General features: G+C 35.2%; 1 protein-coding gene and 1 long non-coding RNA gene across 2 annotated transcripts; one reads left to right on the top strand and one right to left on the bottom strand.

Annotated features, from left to right (window-relative positions):
- Nucleotides 1–5,715: 5,715 nt before the first annotated feature.
- Nucleotides 5,716–7,277, top strand: LOC147502296 (uncharacterized). Its single transcript, XR_015219961.1, has 2 exons — nucleotides 5,716–5,778; nucleotides 6,580–7,277. It is a non-coding gene; the product is annotated as an uncharacterized LOC147502296 (long non-coding RNA).
- Nucleotides 7,278–11,104: 3,827 nt separating this feature from the next.
- Nucleotides 11,105–13,102, bottom strand: LOC147502297 (uncharacterized). Its single transcript, XM_086603868.1, has 3 exons — nucleotides 12,592–13,102; nucleotides 11,779–11,854; nucleotides 11,105–11,490 (listed from the first exon to the last, which is right to left on the bottom strand). The coding sequence occupies exons 1-3, from the start codon at nucleotides 12,931–12,933 to the stop codon at nucleotides 11,369–11,371; spliced, it is 540 nt and encodes a 179-aa protein (XP_086459994.1). The 5' UTR covers nucleotides 12,934–13,102; the 3' UTR covers nucleotides 11,105–11,368.
- Nucleotides 13,103–22,953: the final 9,851 nt, after the last annotated feature.

Consider the following 22,953-nt stretch of genomic DNA (forward strand, 5'->3'; position numbering starts at 1 on the left):
TTGCCAAAATTGTTAAATTTAATTTGGTACCACATAGGAATTAGGTATTGCACAAGTTTTTGAATGTAGGAACAACTTGAAGGTTATTAAAGCTATTAGTTCATCAAAATTAATATAGTGTGAACAAAGGGAGGAAGATGGCTATGATTTTATTTTTGTTAACTTTTAGTTGCTAGTTAGACTCATCCAGTCATCCACATTGAGATTCACTCACTCTATCCAACTGCTCTTGGCATTTGGCATCAACAGTCTAAATAGAGGAGAGATCAATCTCTCATTATCATTTGCCATTTGTAATACACTTATTGGATTTAGTGGTGGGTTACTTTCACTGATTGTACCTGTATTCAGGGCTTGTATAACAAATATTGGAAATAGTTAACTACTATTTGATTGTTTTCTCCACGATTCTCCTATGGCTCCGCCACTGTTCACTGGCCTGCGAATCGACTATAGCCATACATAAAGTTGCAAACATGCAACACGGGTGGATTACTAGCAGGGCGGCTCAAAGACAATTTGAGGCCTTATACAAAAGTAATAAAGAGGCCACTTAAATGTGTTAATGGACCTGGTCTTTTTTCCCGATAATGAGTGCTAAGTTGCTAACAGATTTTTTTTCCAAGATAATGTGCCCAATCAATTTTTTGACCATGAGAGAGTTATTAATCGAGTTAATGGTTTATTTAATTGACCAATATAGTATATATGCATTGTGGTCTTGTGGATGTAATTATTTTCCAAGTGAATATACCCATGATTTGTTTGTATTTGCGTCAACAAGAGTCATGGAGGTTGGAGCATATAATAATTGAGGGTACATGATGCCAACTACAGAACTCAACAAATTTAGTCTTAATCTGGGGTCTTGTTATTGAATTTCTATTACAATTAGAGTTGAAAATGGTACCGGTTTGGGTCAGATCACTCAAAACCATATCCGGATCTGTTTAGATTGGAATCAGATTTCGGATATCTATATCTATTAAAAGACACAAAAAAATACACTATTTTAATGATTCTCATATATAAATGTAAGAAATAAATAAATTTTTGGGCTTCAAAATATGAATCTTGTTAAATGGCTCGGGTTTCTAAATATTCGGGTTTGATTCTAGTCACAAACATAGAAACCATATCCGGTAAAATGAATTCGGATATGGTCGGATTCGGATTAAAACCCGTACCATTCCCAGCCCTAACTACAACATAGAAAACTTTGGCTACTAACGTTTTGGATTTCTATGGATTGTTTGTAGAAATATGTCGAACTCTTTCATTGGGTTGGTCACTACACTGTAACATGATTATATTTAATAACTTCACCGCATGCAGGCAATAATAAAAATAGAAAAGAGAATGAATTAATGTTGTCCAAAGTATTATGGGGTACATGCGTGAGTCTCACAGTCATAGAGTATTGAGTATTGACCCTCCAAGCAGCAGTAAGCAAGCATTGCTGTGTATCTCAAGACTATTTTTTGGAACCATATCTCAACTCTCAAGACTTAACTGTAGGTTATTTACGCTTAAGAAATGAAAAAAATAAATTTTTGGACATCCCACATAATGGGCAACAATTTTTTTTTTTTTTTAACATTTTAGGCATCAGGTTTTAAGATAAATCTCCCTGCCTGGTAAATGGTTCCATAAAACACCTTTCAAAACAAACCAACCCATGAAACCTTCATGTTTTCAGGAAAAAAAACATGATAAAGACGAAAATACCCCTATAATGTCTTTTTCTTTCCTCTCTTTTAAATTTTCAACATAAGAACTCCTGTTTTTTTTTGTTTGGCAAAGAAATCATTTCAAAATAACACAAAATGCAAAAATATTAACATCATTCATTTCATGACAAAAATAAATTACAAGAGTGGTAGCTGTCTCGTGAAGGTTGTAGATCCGGATTTTTACGAGACGATTTTGGGATCGAAAACCATTTGAAGATGAAATCATTTGAAAAAACTTGTTCAAGTCATGATTTCGAAATGCAAAAATTCATATATCAAAAAGATAAAATAGACTTTAAAAAAAAAACACTTTGTAAAACAAATTTTAATAGAAAAATAGTATGTAAAAATAAATTTGCATAGTGGAATTTCTATGCAAAAACAAAATTACATAGTGATTGGATTTGCATGGAAAAATCACTATATAAAAATAAATTTGCATACTCAAATTTGTATGCAAAAACAATTTTACATAGTGACGGGAGCCAATTTGTTCAGAATAGATGAAGAAGAAAAATAGAAAAATCAATATGTAAAAATAAATTTTCATAGAAAATCACTATGTAAAATTAAATTCGCATAGAAAAATCACTACGTAAAAATAAAATTGTATAGTGAAATTTCTATGCAAAAGCATATTTACCTATTGATGGGATTTGCAAAGAAACATCACTGTGTAAAAATAAATTTGTATAGTGGAATTTCTATGCAAAAACAAAGTGGAATTTCTATGCAAAAACAAAATTACATAGTAATTGGATTTGCATAGAAAAATCACCATGTAAAAATAAATTTGCATACTTAAATTTGTATGCAAAAACAATTTTACATAGTGACAGGAGCCAATTTGTTCAGAATAGATGAAGAAGAAAAACAGAAAAATCAATATGTAAAAATAAATTTTCATAGAAAATCACTATGTAAAATTAAATTCGCATAGAAAAATCACTACGTAAAAATAAAATTGCATAGTGACATTTATATGCAAAAACATATTTACATACTGATGGGATTTGCAAAGAATGAAACATCATTATGTAAAAATAAATTTGCATACTAAAATTTGTATACAAAAAACAATTTACATAGTGATGGAAAATGTTCAAAATAGATCGAAGAAGGAAAAGAAGAAGAATAAATAAAACAAATACCAGAGACACGACTAACAACAGTTGAGGGAATAAGTGATTATTCATCATAAATTTTGTTTCTTCATTGTTTGAACCTGATTTCTGCATTGTTGAACCTAATTTCTTCATTGTCGAATCTTATTTCCTCATTATTGAACCTTATTCCCTTAATTTTCAAGTTGAATCGTGTTATCGATGTTGAATCAATGTTTGAATTATGTTATTGAAGTTGAATAAGTATTTTTTTTCTTTGAAATGGCAATGAATATGACATGTTTATCTAAAAGGGTAAAAAAAGAAATAAAAAAAATTTGGGAAAATAAAAAACAGCCGTGATTTTTTTTCAACTGAAAAAATGGAAGAGTTATTTGATGAGATATTATAAAACAGTAAGTGTCTTCTAGCTTAGTTGGTAACACCTTTGAGTGATGATGCTAGATGTTTGGGGTTCGAACTCCACTACACACAATTGAGTTACTGATCTCTTTAAAAAACAGGCTTGCCTACACATTTTTTACCATCAAATTTTTGCAGGTGCCGACTAGCAAAGTCGGTATAGTTAGGGCATCTCCAATGGAGGGTGTAAACCGTATAGAGTGGAAATTTTACACTCTAAATATAAAAAAACTCTCTCCAATGGGGGTGTTATACCGTAGGTAATAGTGTATTACCTAATAGAGAGGGTGGGGAATTTCCCCTCTCGCTATTAGTTAATAAAAAAATCCGGGCGACACTCGAACTGACGTCTGAGTGAAATAATTTTCGGACGTCACTTGGAGTAACGTCCTTTTCTAATTCTAAAGTAATTTTTTAACTCGGACGTCACTTAGAGTGACGTCCCAGTTTAAATTAAAGAGGGACGTCACTTGGAGTGACGTCCGAGTTTAAAAAAAAAAAAAATTTACACTCTTCCATTGGAGAGTATAGAGTGTGGATATTTATAAGCTATACAATACTATACAATTAGAGGTGTAAAATCCTAATGGCACCTATGTGGAGTCTAGGTAGAGGTGTAATTTTACACCCCCCATTGGAGATGCTCTTCTTCGATCTCATTTAAAACAAAGCTTACCAAAAAAAAAAATATATATATATATATATATATATATATATATATATATATATATATATATATATATATATATATATAATGGGGTAGGATAGAGGGCACATTCACTTGTAGCCACATTCGCCACAATGAATGCACACCGCCGATCTATCTCCAATCCAACGGACCATCTCAATTCTCAGCTACCAAAATGAAATTAGCGAAATTTCGAAAAAAACAAATTTTATGCGAAAACATAAAAACGAAATAAACAAAAATCGATCGAACCTTCTTCTCCAAAATTAGATCGAGAATTTTTCTCCTCTCTCCAAAATTCAATAGGAAAATGATACTCTGTTGGAGCCTTGAATTGTCTCTTTTTGCGTTTTGGTCTTTGAGGTTTGGACTACTTTCTTTGTTGTATTTTATTGTTTGTATAATTTAAATTACTATTCTAAGGAATGTGCTTCCCTCCACCGGGTTCGATTCTCTCTCTCGATCTGTTTCTAAGTTCTTAGATTCTCTTGTTATTAGATAAAGTGTATCTTATCTATCTGTTCTTTTCATGTGATGCACTAGGACAAATATCTTTAATTTTGCAACTTTAAAATATTACCGAAATGGTGATCAATTTATTTCTTCTTGATGGTAACTAGGAAGCACCCGTGTTATTAGTTAAAAGCTAACCTCTACTATAATATCCAAGCTTGTTATGAACTAGGGAACCCGCTTGGTGGTGGACTATTATTCAAAATTTTGATGTACTTTTTTTCATTACCCATATGAAAGCATAAGACATCCTCTGGTTAGTATGCTATATTGGTTTAGAACTTAAATTTCTTTTTGAGACTACGTACTCTTGCTAGAACAATTGAACTTGTCTTCTTGATGAAGCGAATCTTTGTTTCACTTACTTGGCGTGGGGAAAAACTGCTATGGTTATCGTTGCATCCTCCGCTAACTTTCGAGAATTTATTATCGAATTCATGTGAATTAGTTCACATATCCCAATTCGTCCCTAGTTCTAACAATAGAATCACTCACAACATAACTCTAGGAATCAGTCCTAGTATAATCAACATCGCCACGCTTACATCGCTATATGCTTGTGGACAGGTTAAATAGAGGAGTAAATACATGATCATTTTCTTTTAGGTGTACTTCCTTTAATGGGTAGTTTAATTACTATAATGTAGTGAATTTGCTTCATGTGTTCTCTTCTTGAATTTCCCTCCCTCTTCTCTCGATATTTGTAAGCCTTTTACAGTTCTCTTGTTTCTATTATAGGTGTTCTTGGGTATGGTATGTTCTTTTTTTATGCAAATGTGAATGCACACAACCCATCTTAAACACGAAATTTTCAAAATTGAGACCGATCTGAAGGTTTCTTCATATATCATAATATCTTTGTGTTTTATTGTCTAATATATCTATGTTTGGGAGTTTCTTTTCACGTGATTCAAGGTTTTGTTTGTATCTAAACTCTCGTATGGAAATGGTTACCTTCAGGTAAGTTTTTTTTTTCTTTTCATTCTATCATGTAATGTTATTTTCTTCATTTTGAGAAATGGGTGTTTCATGGTGTTGTGCGGTTTCATCAAGATCGGTGGTGGGGAGAGCTCTTCCAACCTAATCGAGGAGCACCCTAAGATTTTCGGGATGAAGCTTTGGGCTACTAATGAAGTTAGTGCCAAATCCAAGTTCCGTAACCAATCTAACTATGATCATCATCATCATCATCATTTTTTTTTTTTTTTTTTATGATCTGATATGTTTTGTTGTTTTGGTTTGGTTGGTTTTATAGGTATTTCTTGAGAAAGTGAAGAAGGTTAAGAAGAGCAATGGACAAGTGCTTGCTATCAATGAGGTATTTCATTTTTTTCATTGTTAGGCTTGTAAAGGAATGTGTTGTTGTGTTCCCCTATATATAATGATGATTGTTATGTGCTTTGTCGGGACATATGATTGTTATGAATTTGCTAGTTTGCGTGTAATAAGTGAGAATCTCTATCAAACCTATGTGATATGTCCTTGATGTCACTGTAAATGTTGATAATCTAGCTTCATAGGCTGCTTATATAATCATTATTATGAACATTATAAGTGGCATTATTCTACACAAGTTACATGCTATTAGGGTCATAAAAAGGGTTTAGCGATCACATGCTTGTTTGGTTGTATTTTCTTTCATCACAAATGCAAGGGATTATTTTAATTACTTGTCATTTTTAGCCAACTATTCAAAAAAAATATCCTATAGTTCTTTTGTCATCGTCCATATGATCGAGGAAGGGGTGCCTCGTTTGTTCTCCATGTTGCTTTGCTACATGCATGCTAGTGGGTGATTGTTTTTCCTTTTTGGCAAAATGCATGTGTTTGTATTGTATTAACAAATCTAAAGGATTTACAAGTACACTCTGAGAATTGGGTATGGCCTAGAGGATCTCTATTTAGTTACAATGGCATTTCACCTCATCTCACATATATTACGCATTTACACCATTCCATCCTCCCTTATATTTTGTCTTGTGGTGTTTTTCTTGCTACATGCTGTATTATGTGCAATGTGCCAGTTATAGCACTTTCTTTCACTTTAATATGGTCTTCCCTGTTTATCCTTGCTGGAGGCGTCCATCCGCAGATGCTAACATGCCTTACCGTTCATTAGGTCCTACTTGAGCTGGCAAGGATTCGAAACAAAAATCCACTTTTGAAGTCTATCGCAGGTTCTGGAATCCCACTCCCACCTGAAGAGGACACCTTGATTAGTCCAAACTACCAATTTGCAATTCCAAAGAAGCATCGACCCCAGGCAGCTGAAGAAACAGAGGAAGATGACGTAGGGGCTGATGAAAACCCTCCCCGGGAACAAAAGACAGATCCGCAGCGGCAAAAAACTCCACAAAGGGTATCATTTCCTCTAGTGGGTAAAAGAGGGGGCTAATCATGACCTTCACCAAGACAAATGTAGAGGGAGGTGATCAGCAGCCACAAAAACTGCATTAGGAGTCAAAATTTTGCCTTGCTGCTAGTTTTCTGAGGTGAGAACTTTCGTTACAACAATGTTGGAACTTCCTAACATTGCCAAAACTTCGCCCGAAAACGACATTAAGGATTCTTGGAGAAAATAGAAGTACGACTTCATTTACGAAAAGCCTCGCTTTGTATATTGCTAGGTTGTAATCTATTCTTGTGCTGATATTTCAACCCGGATGAATTGACTTGTCTTTCTCCGGAAAGAGTGATGTTATAATTTGCTAGTTGGTTAATAAATTGTTATTAAGGTAAAGTTAGCAATGATCGGTGTATAGTTTGTTCATTCCGAAGTGATTCTTATACAATAATTATGAGACGAATTCCACTCAATATGTTTTTGATTTTGTATTATTTGATTATTAGAATGCATCCCTCCATTCCGAGTGCACGTTCAAATTTTGGTTTGGCCATGTGCCAGAAAAGGTATAGGATCTTTTGCACTGAAAAAAGGTTAGTCCTTGACTTTTGGGCACTGACGTTGGCTCAAGACTGTAATAAGCAGCAGAAGAAAGATGTCAAGATCACCACCTTCCACTTTCATCATCATCTATTCAACTCCCGTTTCCCCTCCTTTTCTTACTTGGAACCTCTTATTGGATATGGATTCCGGACTTGGCAATTAAATTTAGCAAGTTCATAATGCCAGCACCCAAACCAACGGTAAAGAGAGACTCAAAGGTCCTGTTTGATGCCATTGGTAAACAAGAGATAATGCTTCCATGGGTCATGAGGGACATAAAAATAACATAATTGTAAGTTGCTTCAACAATCAAAACTGGCAAAAGTTAACCTCTGCTATCAAGAAGCAAGTTTCGGGGATGACGCATTAGCTAACCACGTGTTTACAATTCACAACAGCAGATGTTCCCGCCTAAAAATAAAGAGGGACAGCTTGTACCACACCTCTTGCCTAGTGACATTGGTAGAAAATAAGCAATTTCTCCCTGTCAAGTATACACTTCCATTTGCTATTCTTCAAACCATTTTCAGCTCCATCACAAAGACACCAAATACAGCAAAATTTTACATGTAGTGATCACATTGCGCCAGTCCGGCCACTATCCAAGAACTGCTAATATATTTTCAAACACCAATTCCACCAACAATAAGCTTCACTTCACTCAAAACTAAGAAGACTCTCTCTCGATCTCACTTTCATATCAATGCCGGCCTCTACACCCCCGATGGTCCAATTCCTCCGGCTTTTCGGGCGGGTCCTGCAGACACCTTCACCATTGATGGCCGCAAGAGTCATCACCAAGTTTGAAGCCTTTTACGAAATTCTTGAAGAACAATACCTTCCTCAAACTCGATGAATCCTCACGCATGATTGCTTCATGCATCTTTTACATGAAAACAAAGGACTGTTACTACTTCAAAGGAATAAACTTATGATAAATTATAATGATAAAAAAGTTATACATGTTGGACAATTTCGACATGAATGATGGTCTAACAATGACAATGACCTCGATGAGCGAAAGAATCTAACACGGATATCATGCCATACCGGTAAAACTTCTTTTAAATGCTTCAGGTTAAGCGTGTACACCATATAATGTATACTCTAAAACCATTTAAAAGTTGCATAAAAAAAAAAAAAAAAAAAAACCGAAAATGAAAATGCGAAACAAATGTATCATTACATTAAACAAAAACGAGTAGCATTTCCATTTCACCAACATTATCATATTTGTTTAGCTAATAAAGATCGTGCATTTGTCAATGCGGGGCATTGGCGGCGATCAACTAAAAGGCGGTATTACAATGACCATCGGCGACTATATATTGTGCGATCACTTTATATATCCGAAATTTTGTCAAATTCAATTTCGATAAAACGATGATATAAGTGAATAGTAAAAGCACAACAAACTTTGATGAATTCCAAATTGAACGATTAAATAGTACCGAATCAATCTCCAACTAGAATCAACAGAGTCAGCGGTTTGAAACCTTCTCATTGACAAGCCCCTCCAAATTTCTTTGCAAGAGTCTTAACTTTCCAACCAAATCATCACTAACCCACAATTCCTCTCCTACTCTTTTAAGGATTTACGGGGACAATGTAGGTCGCAGAATCCCTGTAACCACCAAGTAAACCACAGAATCAATTTGCAAAAATCACGCTCAAAGCGACAATCAATCTCCATAGATAAAACCCGATATTCCATTTTCTCTTCCTCTTCTTCTCCTTCCCCATGTTTTGTTCCTCCTGGAAAATTCGACTTAGCAATGGGACTTAAGAATGGGGAAGTTTGAATCGACTAGTACCTTTCATGGGTGTGGATAAAATGGAAGGTTTGAAACGAATAGGGTTTCTTTCAAACTAAAGGTTTAAGTAGTGGAAAACTTGGTTAGTGTGCTTTTTTGAATGCTCATTGGCAATAGATCAAGTGTTGCATTAATGCTTGCTAAGCATATTTCACACTTGCAGTTTCGTCTTTTTCAAATGAATCTCTTTATAGATTTGTTTTCGCTTTCTCCTTTATAGATTTTGGAGAGATCGGTGAAATTGGAGGAGATTTTGTTTTCACAACGATGAACTAATTGGAGAAGAAGGTAAACATTTAGTGTTTATGTCCGATTTAGTGTTTTTGTTTTCAAAATTCTCAAAATTTTGGTTTTTCGGAATTTCGTTTTTGTTTTTCTCGATTTACATTGTCCGTAGGATCGGTTGGGTTGATGGGGAGATGAAAGGTGTGGATCGGTTTGTGTCCCACAATGTGGCTACTGATGTACTGTGGCTGTATCCCCATATATATAATATATATATATATATATATATATATATATATATATATATAAAACAGAGATTTATGAGGTATGGGCCGATGGGAGAGTGTTTATATACAACCATAATAGAACCAGGTCCATTTCTTGACTTAAAAACTGATAAATTCAAAGTACAGTGCATTAAGACCCAGTTTGCTAGCATTTGTTTTCCACTCACAAGTGGGTCAATCATCTGTATCAAGCAAAGATAAATATATGATGAGAGCATTGCAAGATTAAGCCACCACGTCATTTTCAAAATTTACAATTATCAATACAATAAGATCAACAAAGAACTGAACACAGTAGATAACCCTCTTCGATCAGCTGGGCATTGACAAAATGTGAGTTAGCAGCTATGGTGTTGATGGATACTTCTCAAGAATACTTTAAAGATTTCACCTTAAAGAGAGCATATTGAGTTATTTCTGAACTGGATAATGCCAGTGACTCGATGGCACCTGATTGAAGAGCCGAGCAAATATTTGGTTCAACAATTTTCGCATTGCTTACAAAGAAATCTCTTCAACCTTGGTCAGTTAAGCTAATAGTCTTGTTTGGGTAGCAAACACTAGCAACAACTAAAAGATTAACGGCAATTTTACTTTTTTTGTTACATATATGTTTTACAATTAAACTTTATTTATAGTGGTCCACATGTGTAATTAAGTGTCCACATAAGCTTCTATTAGCTATTTGAGACAGAATTTAGATGGAATTCCCACATTGTTAAAATTGGAAAAATTGGAAACTAGTGTATAAAGCCCAAAAATTTATTTTTTCCCTTAAAAAATACAGTTTTTTAGACTCCCCCAGACTCACAGCTTGACCAAGTCAGACATGTTTAACTCGCCTCCATCCGGTTAGTGCACGTGCAATGTCATCTCTATTTCAACGTGTAAGCCAACATCTTTTATATAAATTTTGTTCAATATGGGGTATCACCTGTTTTTAGTTTTTGTAATTTCTTTTCCAACTCAAACTAAAATGAAAATTTTCAAAGTTCTACACTGGGTATCATGCTCCTATAGGTATGGTTGGTATAGTATCGGTGTATATTGAGTTGAAACTTGAAACCCGGCACCATATAGAGGAAGTCAAACTGCTGGGTCCTGTAGTGGGTAAAGGTTAGGAACAGAATCGGCTAAACTGAAATTTGGCTAGGCACCATATGTGGCCACGTGAGCTCCTTGGTTTGGTTGTGCACTTGTGCGTCTTGAAGTGGAAATTACCAAGATTTATGATCTCCAACCAAGCATTACAAAGAAGATGCCCACATACTTACCCGTTTACAAGAGATGTAAGCATGTTACTAGGCACGGTTGAAACTTGAAACTGTACCTATGAGTCTGTGATAAATTATATAAAAATACATAAAAAAGAAAAAGAAAAAGGGTCGCTTTCACACCATCAATTGCGAAATCAGAAATAGCATCAAATTAAGTATTTTATCATCATGTTGACATGATCTGCACCCCCACCATCCGTTATCCTCTCTCCTTTTCTTCTCTATATAGATCACCTAGAAGGGAGAAAAGAGTTACCAAAGTGATGCAAAATACAAAATTTAACGTTTCCCCCCGTTTTTGTTCTTTGCAGCCTGTGATCCGTCCTATATAAAGGAAATTTTAAGACTCCAGACTTCTCTAACAAGGCCAAAACTCTGCTTTCTTCAGTTTTGATATGCTCTCCAGAACCCCCACAGGTGATACATGGCCCATCACAGTTACTCTCTTTGTCTCTAGATCAATGCTGAATGATGTCACTCCTATCAACATGTAGAGCAACAAAGTGATAGTTTGAAATTTATCTTATTAAGCTGTGATATGCTCTATTACACAATTACCAATTTACCATAGTATTAATATTTACTTTGTATATAACTGTATGGAAAAAGAAAAGTATATGGATTCTGGATCCAGTTTATGCACCAGTACACGCATCTTGATCGAGCAATGGTGACGATTATGTACAGCCATATGTGGTTAATCCAATTTAATTTGTTTGGGTACGTATATATGGAAGCCTACTATTGACATTAACCATTTACATTTACCTTCCATCTTGGATAGATGCTTCTTTATTTTTCCAGCGCAACCTTGACAATGGATAGAAACTCTCATAACCACCTCCTGTACCAACCACATAAATGAAAAAACCACAGATGGTATTGAGGATCATAAATATTATATTTAAAATTCTAGTGCAAAACTATTATGATTCAGCAGTTATTTTGATTGTTGACCATAACGTATGGTAATTATACGTACAGACGACAGCTAAAACGTTTTGAGCCTTTAAATAGATGGAATCAACTGGTCACCAGACTAATTAGTATTATAGCCCTGAGCCCCTGACCTTACCATTATGGCATGTAGAACATTTTCTTGAACTCCTGTATCACATATGGCTTAATCTAGATACACAAAATTATCAACTTGAAGCGATGCGACTAAAACTCCTTTTTGTGTTTTCTTTGTAGAATTTATTCATAGAGGCACTTGAAAAATGTAATAATAGAAAGAACCAGAGAATTTTGTGTCATAAATGAAAATGCAATAGCAATTTATTGGTATAATGATGTAGGTACAAAACATTATATATGGCTCTTTTGACGAAATGTCACTCGATCTCGATCATTGTAATTTGCGATAAGAAATTATGTGAATTATCTCTTAAGGTGATCAACTTGATTAAGTGTAGAGATAGAAAAAATGATCTTCAAGAGCTAAACTAACCCCTCAATGTTCTAAAAACATAGTAGCATAGTACATTCTGTATGTATATATGCTAAATTAAACTATGCAATTATGCATTAAACAGAAGCGCTTCCCATAAACTGAAGATGTATACAGAGAGAATGAGTTACCTGGAAAACCGGTTGAGCAGGTACAACAGAGGTACGAGGTCTTGAAGGAATTCGTTCACGTTCACGTTCTCTATCTCGTTTCAAGACTGAAGACAGAGTAGCTGATCTTCTATCACCCAAACTCATAGTTCTTCTTCTAGATTCAGCAAGTCTAGTGTACTTTGTATTGTTGTTCATCATCAACATTGAATGGTCTACCATTGAAGAAGAAGAAGATCTTTGAACTTGTCTTCTTGGAATAATAACTGAGCTGGAATCAGCAGTCATGCATACTGCTGTTGAAGCTGGTGACCTGCACATAAATCCTCCCATCCCCATTTTCTTAGCATTCTTTATGTTCATTGTTCCTTTATTTTTCTCTATAACTTTAATTCTACGACGTTTATGTAATGGGAGAAATAAAAGAAGATAAAAGAGAGAAAATGGCGTAGAGAAACTAGGAGAAATGAAGGAAATGGTAAAACATGGTTTCTTTATGAGGTAGCTAAGTTGGTGGCAGAGCAGATGCTTACCTTGTTTATCTTTGGCATGCTCAACTGGGCCTGGACCAGGCCTATTTGAATTGGTTAATTTTAATGATTTATGATTCAATGACTTCCATCGTATGTTTCAGAAAATGACTCATAAAATAAAAGGTAAAATTACACTTCGAAACTGAAATCCACCCACTAACAAAGGGAGGTGAACATGTAGAGTTGTAGACTAACTATCTCAGAAGTACTGTAAGCAAATATGTGTTTACTTGTATGGATATACGAGATCAGGGGACAACGTATACATCTTCTTAGTGTTGATCAACTTTTCCTAATGACTCATAGATTCCACAATTAAATCCCACTACGTCCCAACTATAACAGATAACATTGCTTGAAACCATATAAAATTCGAGTGCAAGAGAAAAATTCAGAGTTTATAACGAATGTCAACAAATCGGGATGGATTACTTCATGTTAATAATAACTTAACCACTAGTGGTGCTTCTTGTTTGTTAAACAAAATTAAAAGTTTGATACCAAGGCTTAATCACACTTAAGTAGGGGGCTTTTGGTTGGAGTTGGACATGTTGAAAATTTGAAATAGTCAAGGTAGAGTCAAGTTGTGAATGATGATATATAGAGTTTAAGGAGTTTTGAAGAGGCATGCAAGGATTGCAAGCAATGAAAACGATGGTCAAAATGTAAAGAAAAACAACTTAACTATTTAGATTGTCTTTGGGCAGAGCAGCAGATGAAATGTAGTTAGAAAGGATAAGATTCGGTTAAGACTCTGGACAAAAGCAGTAACTACTGACATCTTCCTCAATCCTAAATCACTATCTATATTTCTTGCCTATTTCTCTAAGTTGAATATACTAGCAGAAATGTGGAGTAAGTGAATAACATTTAGTTAGAGTAGCTGGATGTTCAATATATCCCCCGGCCCACATCAGTCACCTTTCCCAACTTCGTCATGTATAGTTGTATACTTGTATACTGATGCCATTCATCTGTCGTTGGCTTTTTGACTAGCTTTGGCCTTATTGAGACATGCATGTAATTTCCATTTGATTTTCATGCAAATTGAGACATGCATGTAATTTCCATTTGATTTTCATGCAAATTGATACTATACAGTGACATGTAATAATTTACTGAAAAAAAAAGGTGACTTGCATTACAAGTATGGGGATTGTTATACGTACTCTGCTTCTAGTAGTTCTACATATAGAAACAATTTTCTTTGAAAAACTTGATATTTCAATCAAAACTTCGGTTTTAAGCTTATGGAAGCGTACAAAAAGAGCTGAGAAGTAAATGGGAAGTGTCGGATCTTGGTGACATTTGAATTTTCAGCTTGTTAAAATTTCGTGAATTCTAAAATTATTTAATGATCGAGTTCTAATGAAAAAAAGAAAATTATCATTCAAGAACAGGGGAATTTAGTCTATTGTGTTTTCTATCATATCATTTAATAGATTAATGTACTGTACTGCGACTGTTTCTGTTTCTGAAGGGTTGTTTAGGTAGTTTCATTAAAATCAAACCTAAAAATGTCGTTAGAGGGGTACTGGGCGGCCGGCAATGGGAATTCAACTTCAATGTAAGTTACACCTAAAGGTAGAATAAGAAGGGACGAGGTGGGATTGGAATCAACTGAAATGTTAGGTGATAAGAAAGGGCAAGGCAAGATATCCTTCTGACATGCAGAGTACAAAACCACTTTCACATAGCCAGGCAAATGAAAGCGAAATCTCTTGCTCCCTTTTTAATAGCTGTCCATGCTGCTAAGTTCTATCCTCTCTTCGATCTGGGACCACTTTCAATGCAGCAACTGCTGTCTACTGCAATGTCCTACCAGTTGCTTACAAGAACAAAGTAAGCTTCTGCACCATACAAGATGCAGAAACTACAGATGACTGAGCCAGTAGAGGAACATATTATGGTTTTTCCTGTGAGGTACTAATTAACTATACATAATTAATGCATGTCAGTTAAGTCAAAATTGAGTCACTGTGTGACTCTGTTGAGTGGCCTATTTATTGATTATACATAAACCTTGAATATGACTTACTTTTGGAATGCTAATTAGGTCATGTCAAATCAAAGCATTTTCATGAAAAAAATTTCAAGTGGAGAACTTTCCCTAGCAATCAAAAATAGCCAAATTTCAAGTCTAAACAGTGTCCCATTAACTAATTTTATAGCAATACAGCAGATGTTGGTTGCTGTTCATAGTTCATATTTCACAGCACAAAATATCAGGATATGGATATTTATAGATATTCAATTTTTCGATATGTATCATTGATATATCTTTCTTTTTGGAGATATTTGATATTGTTTCACATGCAAATATCGTGGATGTATCTAAAACATCAACAAATATTGTGGATATTGTAGATATTTCTTGATATATCATAATACATTATTTATATTTATTTGAAATATAAAGGTAACTATTAAATAAAATTGTTACATACATAAAATATCGTAAAATATCTCCAAATATTACAAATATAAAAAATATCATTGAAATATCACCGATATTTACAGTCGTATATATCTCTGAACATATCGTGATATTTATATATCTTTCTCTGAAATCTGAATAAATATCGATAAATATCACGATATATTATGATATTTTATACTATGTTTCACAGTACTATACTAGACTAGAGCCGGTGATTCACATGACGAAATTACGGATAATTGAGTCCGGATTCAGTGAGGGTAACCGCACAAGTCAACTTGTGTGGGCGCAGCTAATCCCATTAGATTAACTTTGAGATTAAAATTAGATAACGAGACTTTTGACAGTTTAACACCGTTTTCTATTACATAGTTGTCAAAATCTTTTATTTTGGTAACAAGATCTAAACTAATCGACACAAATCCAAAATCCAAAAGAGAGCCCCCGAAAAACTCATCTTCTTCCCTCCTATTTTTTTACCTCTATTCTCCAATTTTTCTTTCAATCTTTAGTTTTTTGAGGAACTAAATCTAACCAAATCCTAAAGACAAAGAGAACGTGGTAATTCACCCCGCCGAAAATTCAATTTCCTAACAAAAATATAAAATATAAAAGCAACCACTTTTGTTGAACCTTCTAGTTGTCCCTTGATTGCAGAATCCACTGTTAGTATGACCACCACCATCATCTCGACCCAGAACACTCACATCAACAGTTCTGTCCCTCCCATCGATTCTGTTCCAATTTGAAATTCCACATCTTCATCTGGACTGAGACTTTTGAATACCTTGGATTTGATTGATGAATAATGGATAAACACATCTTCGCCGCCACTGGAAGGAGTGATGAACCCATAACCCCTGAGGCTGTTGAACCACTTCACAGTTCCAGTCAACCTCTCTCCAGGCACCCTTGGTCTATCCAGAACCATAGACCTTAAACTCAACTATAGACCATTCAGGGGTTCTGAATGAGTCAGCGTTGGATGTGTGGTTGGTGCCACTGAGGGAGTAGTCTCATGATGTTTTGATGCTAGTATTTGTGCCATTTTCCCTTGTTTGAAACATTCTCTCTGTTCCCTCCATGTTTTCTCCTTGTCGAAATGGCAATGGTCACCACTGAACCGCTAGTGCCCCAAAGAGACACATGGAGCACGAGTGTCACGAGACATAACAATGGCACTGCATTCTCCGGATGTAATTATCCAATCACAGCCCGAGAGAATTACGCTCAAGGAAGCATTACTAGCAAAAATACGAAAAAAGTCAAGATAAGTTCCACACATCGATTGATTTATCATACCGGATCCATGCTGCTTCTCTCGGGGATTATCGATAAGCTCTTTCAAGGTTCATAGCATCCAACAATAGATAATTAATACATGTTGTGCTAGTTATTTATGGGTTGACTCTCTTCTAGTTAGGGGACAATTCCGCAGTTGCAACACCTTAGTATCGACGTGAGAGTTTCGCGATATTTGGCCAGCATTTAATAACTTATACGGGCAAGGAGATATGATCAGTTTTGTACGATTGTTCGGTTACACCTACGTGTACATGCCTGCTAGCTAACTTGTTACACAAGTGCACCTTCTCATCACATGAGAGACAAAGGGCAGCCTCATCAGCAACACGGAAAAGAGAAGCAACAACACTCTCACAAATGTCACAAAGTGTACGACTGTACGCATAATTTTCTCTTCTCACCACAATCTCTTTAAACAATATAAACACTAATAAAGGAAATTTGCTCTTTCAGCAATAGCACTCTCACAAACACTAACAACATGTACTAAATTATTGAATCGCTGCGTAGAAGAAAAAGTCTAAGAAAATCTAATACAACATTGAAACAAATTATCTAACAGTGTGGGACGACTTCTTCAGATTGTGGTGGGCAATTCATTGTTCATAATGATTGCTCCTACATGAAAGGAAGAACTGATGTTAGCATATTTAAGTTTGTAAAGAAGAACATCACGTAAAACATGATACATAGATTGCAAAAAAAAGGTACATACCGGTTTGGGTCATTCAAATCTAGAAAAAAAATTCCATGACCTTGATGCGAAATTTCGTTATGCTTAAAAGTTGTTCCTTGTGAAATACAAGCAGTCTACTGTAACCATTTCACCAAAAGTAGTTTATAGAATTAAATGTTCAAAGCATACCAGTTCATAATGGGGGCTTTGAGAAAGAATAGTAGTTCTTTGGTGATATGCATCACTATTTGCAACGTAATACTGGTTATCAACAGACCTTCCAAGTTGTCCAAGCATTAGAGACCCCTGTTCATTCGAACATTACTAATTATATTTTGTGAAAACATATTGCAAATATTTGATAATGAAAGAAACAAAAAAAAAAAAAACTCGATTGAATTGGTGGAGTTGATTGCTAGGTGCAACAACTGAGAATGGGCATTGCAAATCATTGTCACCCAAAGTTGTAAAACTATGCCCATCCATAGTTGAATATGTTTGCTTGTCTCTCAGGTGGGAACTCTGAGAAGTTCATCAAAGTAGCAAAGTTAAACGCAACACAACTATTGTTAACATCATATAATGTCAGCCTAATAATATTACCTCACTCAAAGAACCAAACTCAAAATTTGTTAAGTTGGATGGACGATATTGATGGCTGCCACAACAAACAAATAATATTGATTAGAAAGAACTAATAGTGTAACCAATTAAAGATATGATAGATCAATACCTCCTCCCTAGTTCATCAAGTTTCTGACATTTAATTGGTTGCTCCAAAGTCTCCAGTTGATCATCAATTCTTATAGGAGAGTCTTACAGACCTTGTCCTACACAAACTACACACCCAAAAATTTCATAATATGTATTATCTTACAACATGAACCAAGTAATAGGACTGCAAGTATTTATTCAGTAAAAAATATAGTTACTTACCACCAATCTCTTGCTCTATTGGTCCATTATGAGGTAGAGCCCTTGTACTGCTACTTGTTGCAACCAAGGTTTTTTATATATATCAGCCAGTATAAAATGTTTAATGGTTCCATCAACGTGAAAAAAGTAGTGACTAGCAAATACCTGGAAAACACCTTAGATCTTTTTGATATCTTCAAGTTAGGACTTGGCCTTTTTGATGTCTTTGAGTTAGGACTTCTCTTCTTCTTGGGAGGCTTGTCCATACATGACATGATTCGCTTTTTTCTACCTTTATGCTTAGCAACAAGTGGATCAAGCAAAGGCTTCTGGTTGTGCGAACGAATCTCTATATATTCTTGGATTTTAGTAGCTTTTACTTCTTCGACAGAATCCTTATTTGATCCAATTGACATTTGTTTATATGCAGCTTCCACTTCTTTTCTTGCGTTCTGCAAAATCTAAATTGCTACCAAATACATTTCTTTTGATGTTGAACCTTTTGCTGCAATATTAATTGCCTCTTGACAAAGTTTGCTATACGTAATAGTGACGGTTTCATGACAATCAGCTTGCATCTCTTCACCATGAGCATCAATTACAGACCCCAACTTAGCGTCTCTTGTCCACCTTTTAATAATGTAATGTGTTGGAAGTTTACGAACATCTTCAACTAAGAAAATCTTCAACACGTGCCTACACAAATAGCCTGCAAACTCAAACAACTGACAGCTACACTTTGCAGTTATGTTAGAAGAATCAAATGTGACTGTACGAACTGACCGTTCATAGTCTTCTCTCCATACATTGTAAACAACCTTTGAGCCATTCTCTTCAATTTTTTTGTGACGGTAGGAAATACTTTGAACAAACTGATCTTGAAACATTTTAAAGACTGACCTTGTGTAAAACTCAACTGCATCCTTTTCAATACCGACTGAAAACTTTAAAATTGGTTTCAGATAGTTTGTTGTGTAGTCTTCATCATTTTCTTTCTCCCTTCCTGTCTACTACTGACTTGTTCATATTGTTTCACAAACTTGTATAAAGACATTGTTCCTTCAACATAGTCTTTGAAATATGCATTTATGCTTTCACTTCTTTCGTTGTGTATATAGATCCACAAAAATATCACGCATAAACCGATGCCCACTTTTCTCGCTTTTCATACAAATTATCTAGCCATTTGTTCTCCCTCAATTAAGTAACTCTCAAGCAAGAACTTCCAGTTAGATTCAAACTCTTCCACGTGCTCATTTCCATACAAACAATTATTAAAATCACGAGTAAAAGTAGTATTTCCCGTAAATCGAAGGAGGCAAATGCTTAGGAGCATTTCGTGTTATGTGCCACAAGCAAGTACCTATGAAAATTCGCCGGAACATATTCTATAGCTCCTCCAATAGCTGACTCTTGATCCGTGAGAATTACTTTTGGTTGCTTACCACCCATTGCCCTCATCCATGTTTTCATTACCCGGATAAAAGACTCTTACGTTTCAATAAAGAAGTCGCCACCAAATAATCTGATCTGAAAATGATGATTGATACCGACAATAGGGACAAATGGCATACCGGTATTTATTTGTCCCATAATGTAGGATCAAATCAAACCACATCACCAAAATGGTGGTAGTCAATCCTAGATCTAGCATTAGCCCGAAAAAAGTTAGTCATAATTCGACCCTCAATCAACCCGCATTGTATAGAAAAGGAGGGATTCTCGATTGTTGACGCTTAAAGTAGTCAAGTAGAGTAGCGGCATCTCCATTTTCAAGCTCTTTTGACGCGTTTGAGCTTAAAAATTCAACGCATCTCTCTATTGAAACCGACATTACGACTCCCACCACTTCCCCGAGACATGAACTTCATCAAGAGTTTTGCTTTGACACACCGCACTCATATTCTCGAACTACTTGTTGCTGCCCACCGTCATTTTCTTATGAGATCGAAGATTGTGTTTTTTGCTTGGAGTCACTAGATTATGATTGTGCTCCTGAACTACTTGTGTGATAACCCATTTCTTATGTCTTTTCCTTATTGACATCATCGCTTTGCATCCTGTTCTTGTATCCGCGCGAACCTTGGTTCTTTCTCCCAAATCTCCTTGAGTATTACGTAATCCTTCAAGAGAATAGCAAAAAGTTCGTCCAATTAACTCATTCGAACGAGACCTAGATTTACATGTTGATGATCTCCGGATGCTAAATCCCTCCTTTTTCGCATATTGATTGTAAAAATCATATGTTTCTTCTTCAGACTCGAACTCCATAGTAACGTAAGGACAATATTCATTCACCATCTCGTCGTCTTCGGCATACCTACTCGTGATGTCTACTACATCTACATCTTCTTCTTTCATTCCTTCATCTAGAATGTCCATCTCATCCATTTCTATATAATTCGTGGGTTTTTCTTCCTTAAAAAGAAAATCAACAAATGGTTCGGTTAGATTTCTTCGTCCATATGAAAGAAAAATTGGAGAATAGAGGTAAAAAAATAAGAGGGAAGAAAATGAGTTTTTCGCGGGCTCTTTTTTAGATTTTGGATTTGTGTCGATTAGTTTAGATCTTGTTACCAAAATAAAAGATTTTGACAGCTATGTAATAGAAAACGGTGTTAAACTGTAAAAGTCTCGTTATCTAATTTTAATCTCAAAGTTGGCTGTGCTCACTGAATCCGGATGAAAAAAAAAATAGTGCCACTATTTGCTCAACGTTTAAGGGCCCACATAATTCATGGTGATAAGTACGTATGAGAGCAAAACCATATGTTTTCTGACCTAAACCGTTAGGTTGAGTAACATTTCGAGTACAAATATTTATAAGCCAACCACACTCACTGCAACCTTGTCTTCAACTATATAATCTTTCATTCAAGTTTTGGTGGAGGAGAGAGTACTATTTTCCTGGTTAGTTAGAGTAATACAAAGGTTTCCTCTGATTTTTTACTAGAGAATCTTTCTTTTCGTACGCTTGGAAGCTCAATTAATGATGATTGGTTTCAAAGCACTATATATGGGCCCCCCCCCACACACCCCTAATAAGTTAACCAACTAGCAGTATGTGATTGATGTTCTCTGCCTCCATGGTCATGGCCATATAAACTGAAACAAATAGATTTTCCACGAAAACAATAAATCATCTTACTCATTCCTTCAAACGGACCCAACAAGGCAACACCCATCAAAAAAAAAAAAAAAAACGGACCCAACAAGGCAACAACCAGAAAGGCCTCTTTACTTTTGGGAATCTGGACCTTGCCCCTGACACATATATGTCATTGGACCAATCACTTGTTACAAAATTATTTGGGATTGGGATGGTTATATGAACTCCACCTTATAGTTACTCTAAAGTTACTCCACTCCTAAAAATGAACTTACAAAATAAATTGATGACTTATATTTTGTAGATGTATACTTATCATAATGGAGAACACCCCCACAAAAAATCAGCTCAATTGAATATGTCTAATCTTGTCAAAAGTTGTATCAAAATTTAAAAAATTTGGACTGTTGGATAATTTCATAACTTTCTAAACGATTTTTGATGAGATTGTACATCTTCAAATGAACTGATTTTTTGTGAAGATAATCTCTATTGTGTGCAGAACATCTCAACTAAAAATCAGATTCTAATTCACTGTGTTAAGTGGTGGAGTTCATTTGGAGTTCGTTTTGGTAGAGTTCATATAACCATCCCCATTAATATTTGCCTCAATGGGTGAAGAGAAGAGAGAAGAAAAACATCTCATAGACTGAGCTTAAGCAAATATTTTTTTCTTATGTACTCAGTTTTAATTTTCACGCCTGACTTTTTTGGATATCTTTGAATTTGTCACCTTATCGATTATTTACATTTGCTTATAGAGCTTGAGTTGAACACATTTTCTTACTTGTATGTTTATTTAATTTGAATTTCAAATAGATCACCTATTTTTCTTTTTTGCTCCAAGGTTTAAACTTCATGAAAAAAATTCACAACATTATTCTTTTATTTCCTGAAACTTGTTCATTTTGTTTTAAAAATTTTGCAGGCTATAGATTGGTCAGTCCTCAAGTTATACTGCTAGAGAGGACTTGTTTTTTTAACCTTTGGTAGTAATGTGTTATCGTGTCTAAAAATTACTTGGTACAAGCATTTCTTGATTAATGGTGCATTTCATATACTTTTGGAGAGTCAAATTTTAGAGCAGAGGCTGCAGCAGAAGCAGAGAAGGGTGCATCACTCGCATACATTCACTTGGTGACACAATCTGGAGTAGTACTACTATTTGACCCCTATTCATCCCTATTATGGAGCAGGGCTGGCTCTGGGCCTATGCTACCTAAGCCCTTGCATAGGGCCCCCAAAATAAACCGAAACTAAATGCCCCATTATGTTATAAAAAATCCACTACAGTGTTAAAAAAAACCAAATAAAAGCCCCAAAAAAGAAAACAATAGGCCCTATGTTGCGGACCTTGCATTCGGCCCTTGGAAAGTTAGGAGCGGCCTTATTATGGAGTGTCCTT

This window comes from Coptis chinensis, chromosome 4 (genome assembly GCF_015680905.1).
Source record: "Coptis chinensis isolate HL-2020 chromosome 4, ASM1568090v1, whole genome shotgun sequence".
Taxonomy (NCBI): Eukaryota; Viridiplantae; Streptophyta; class Magnoliopsida; order Ranunculales; family Ranunculaceae; genus Coptis; species Coptis chinensis.

What these genes read in the sequence shown, in the direction of transcription:
- LOC147502297 (XM_086603868.1), bottom strand. Translation starts at nt 12,933, where the DNA reads ATGAACATAAAGAATGCTAAGAAAATGGGGATGGGAGGATTTATGTGC. An exon ending in CTGCTCAACCGGTTTTCCAG is followed by an intron (nt 11,855 to 12,591) that starts GTAACTCATTCT and finishes TGGTTGGTACAG; the next exon opens with GAGGTGGTTATGAGAGTTTC. An exon ending in GCATCTATCCAAGATGGAAG is followed by an intron (nt 11,491 to 11,778) that starts GTAAATGTAAAT and finishes ACATGTTGATAG; the next exon opens with GAGTGACATCATTCAGCATT.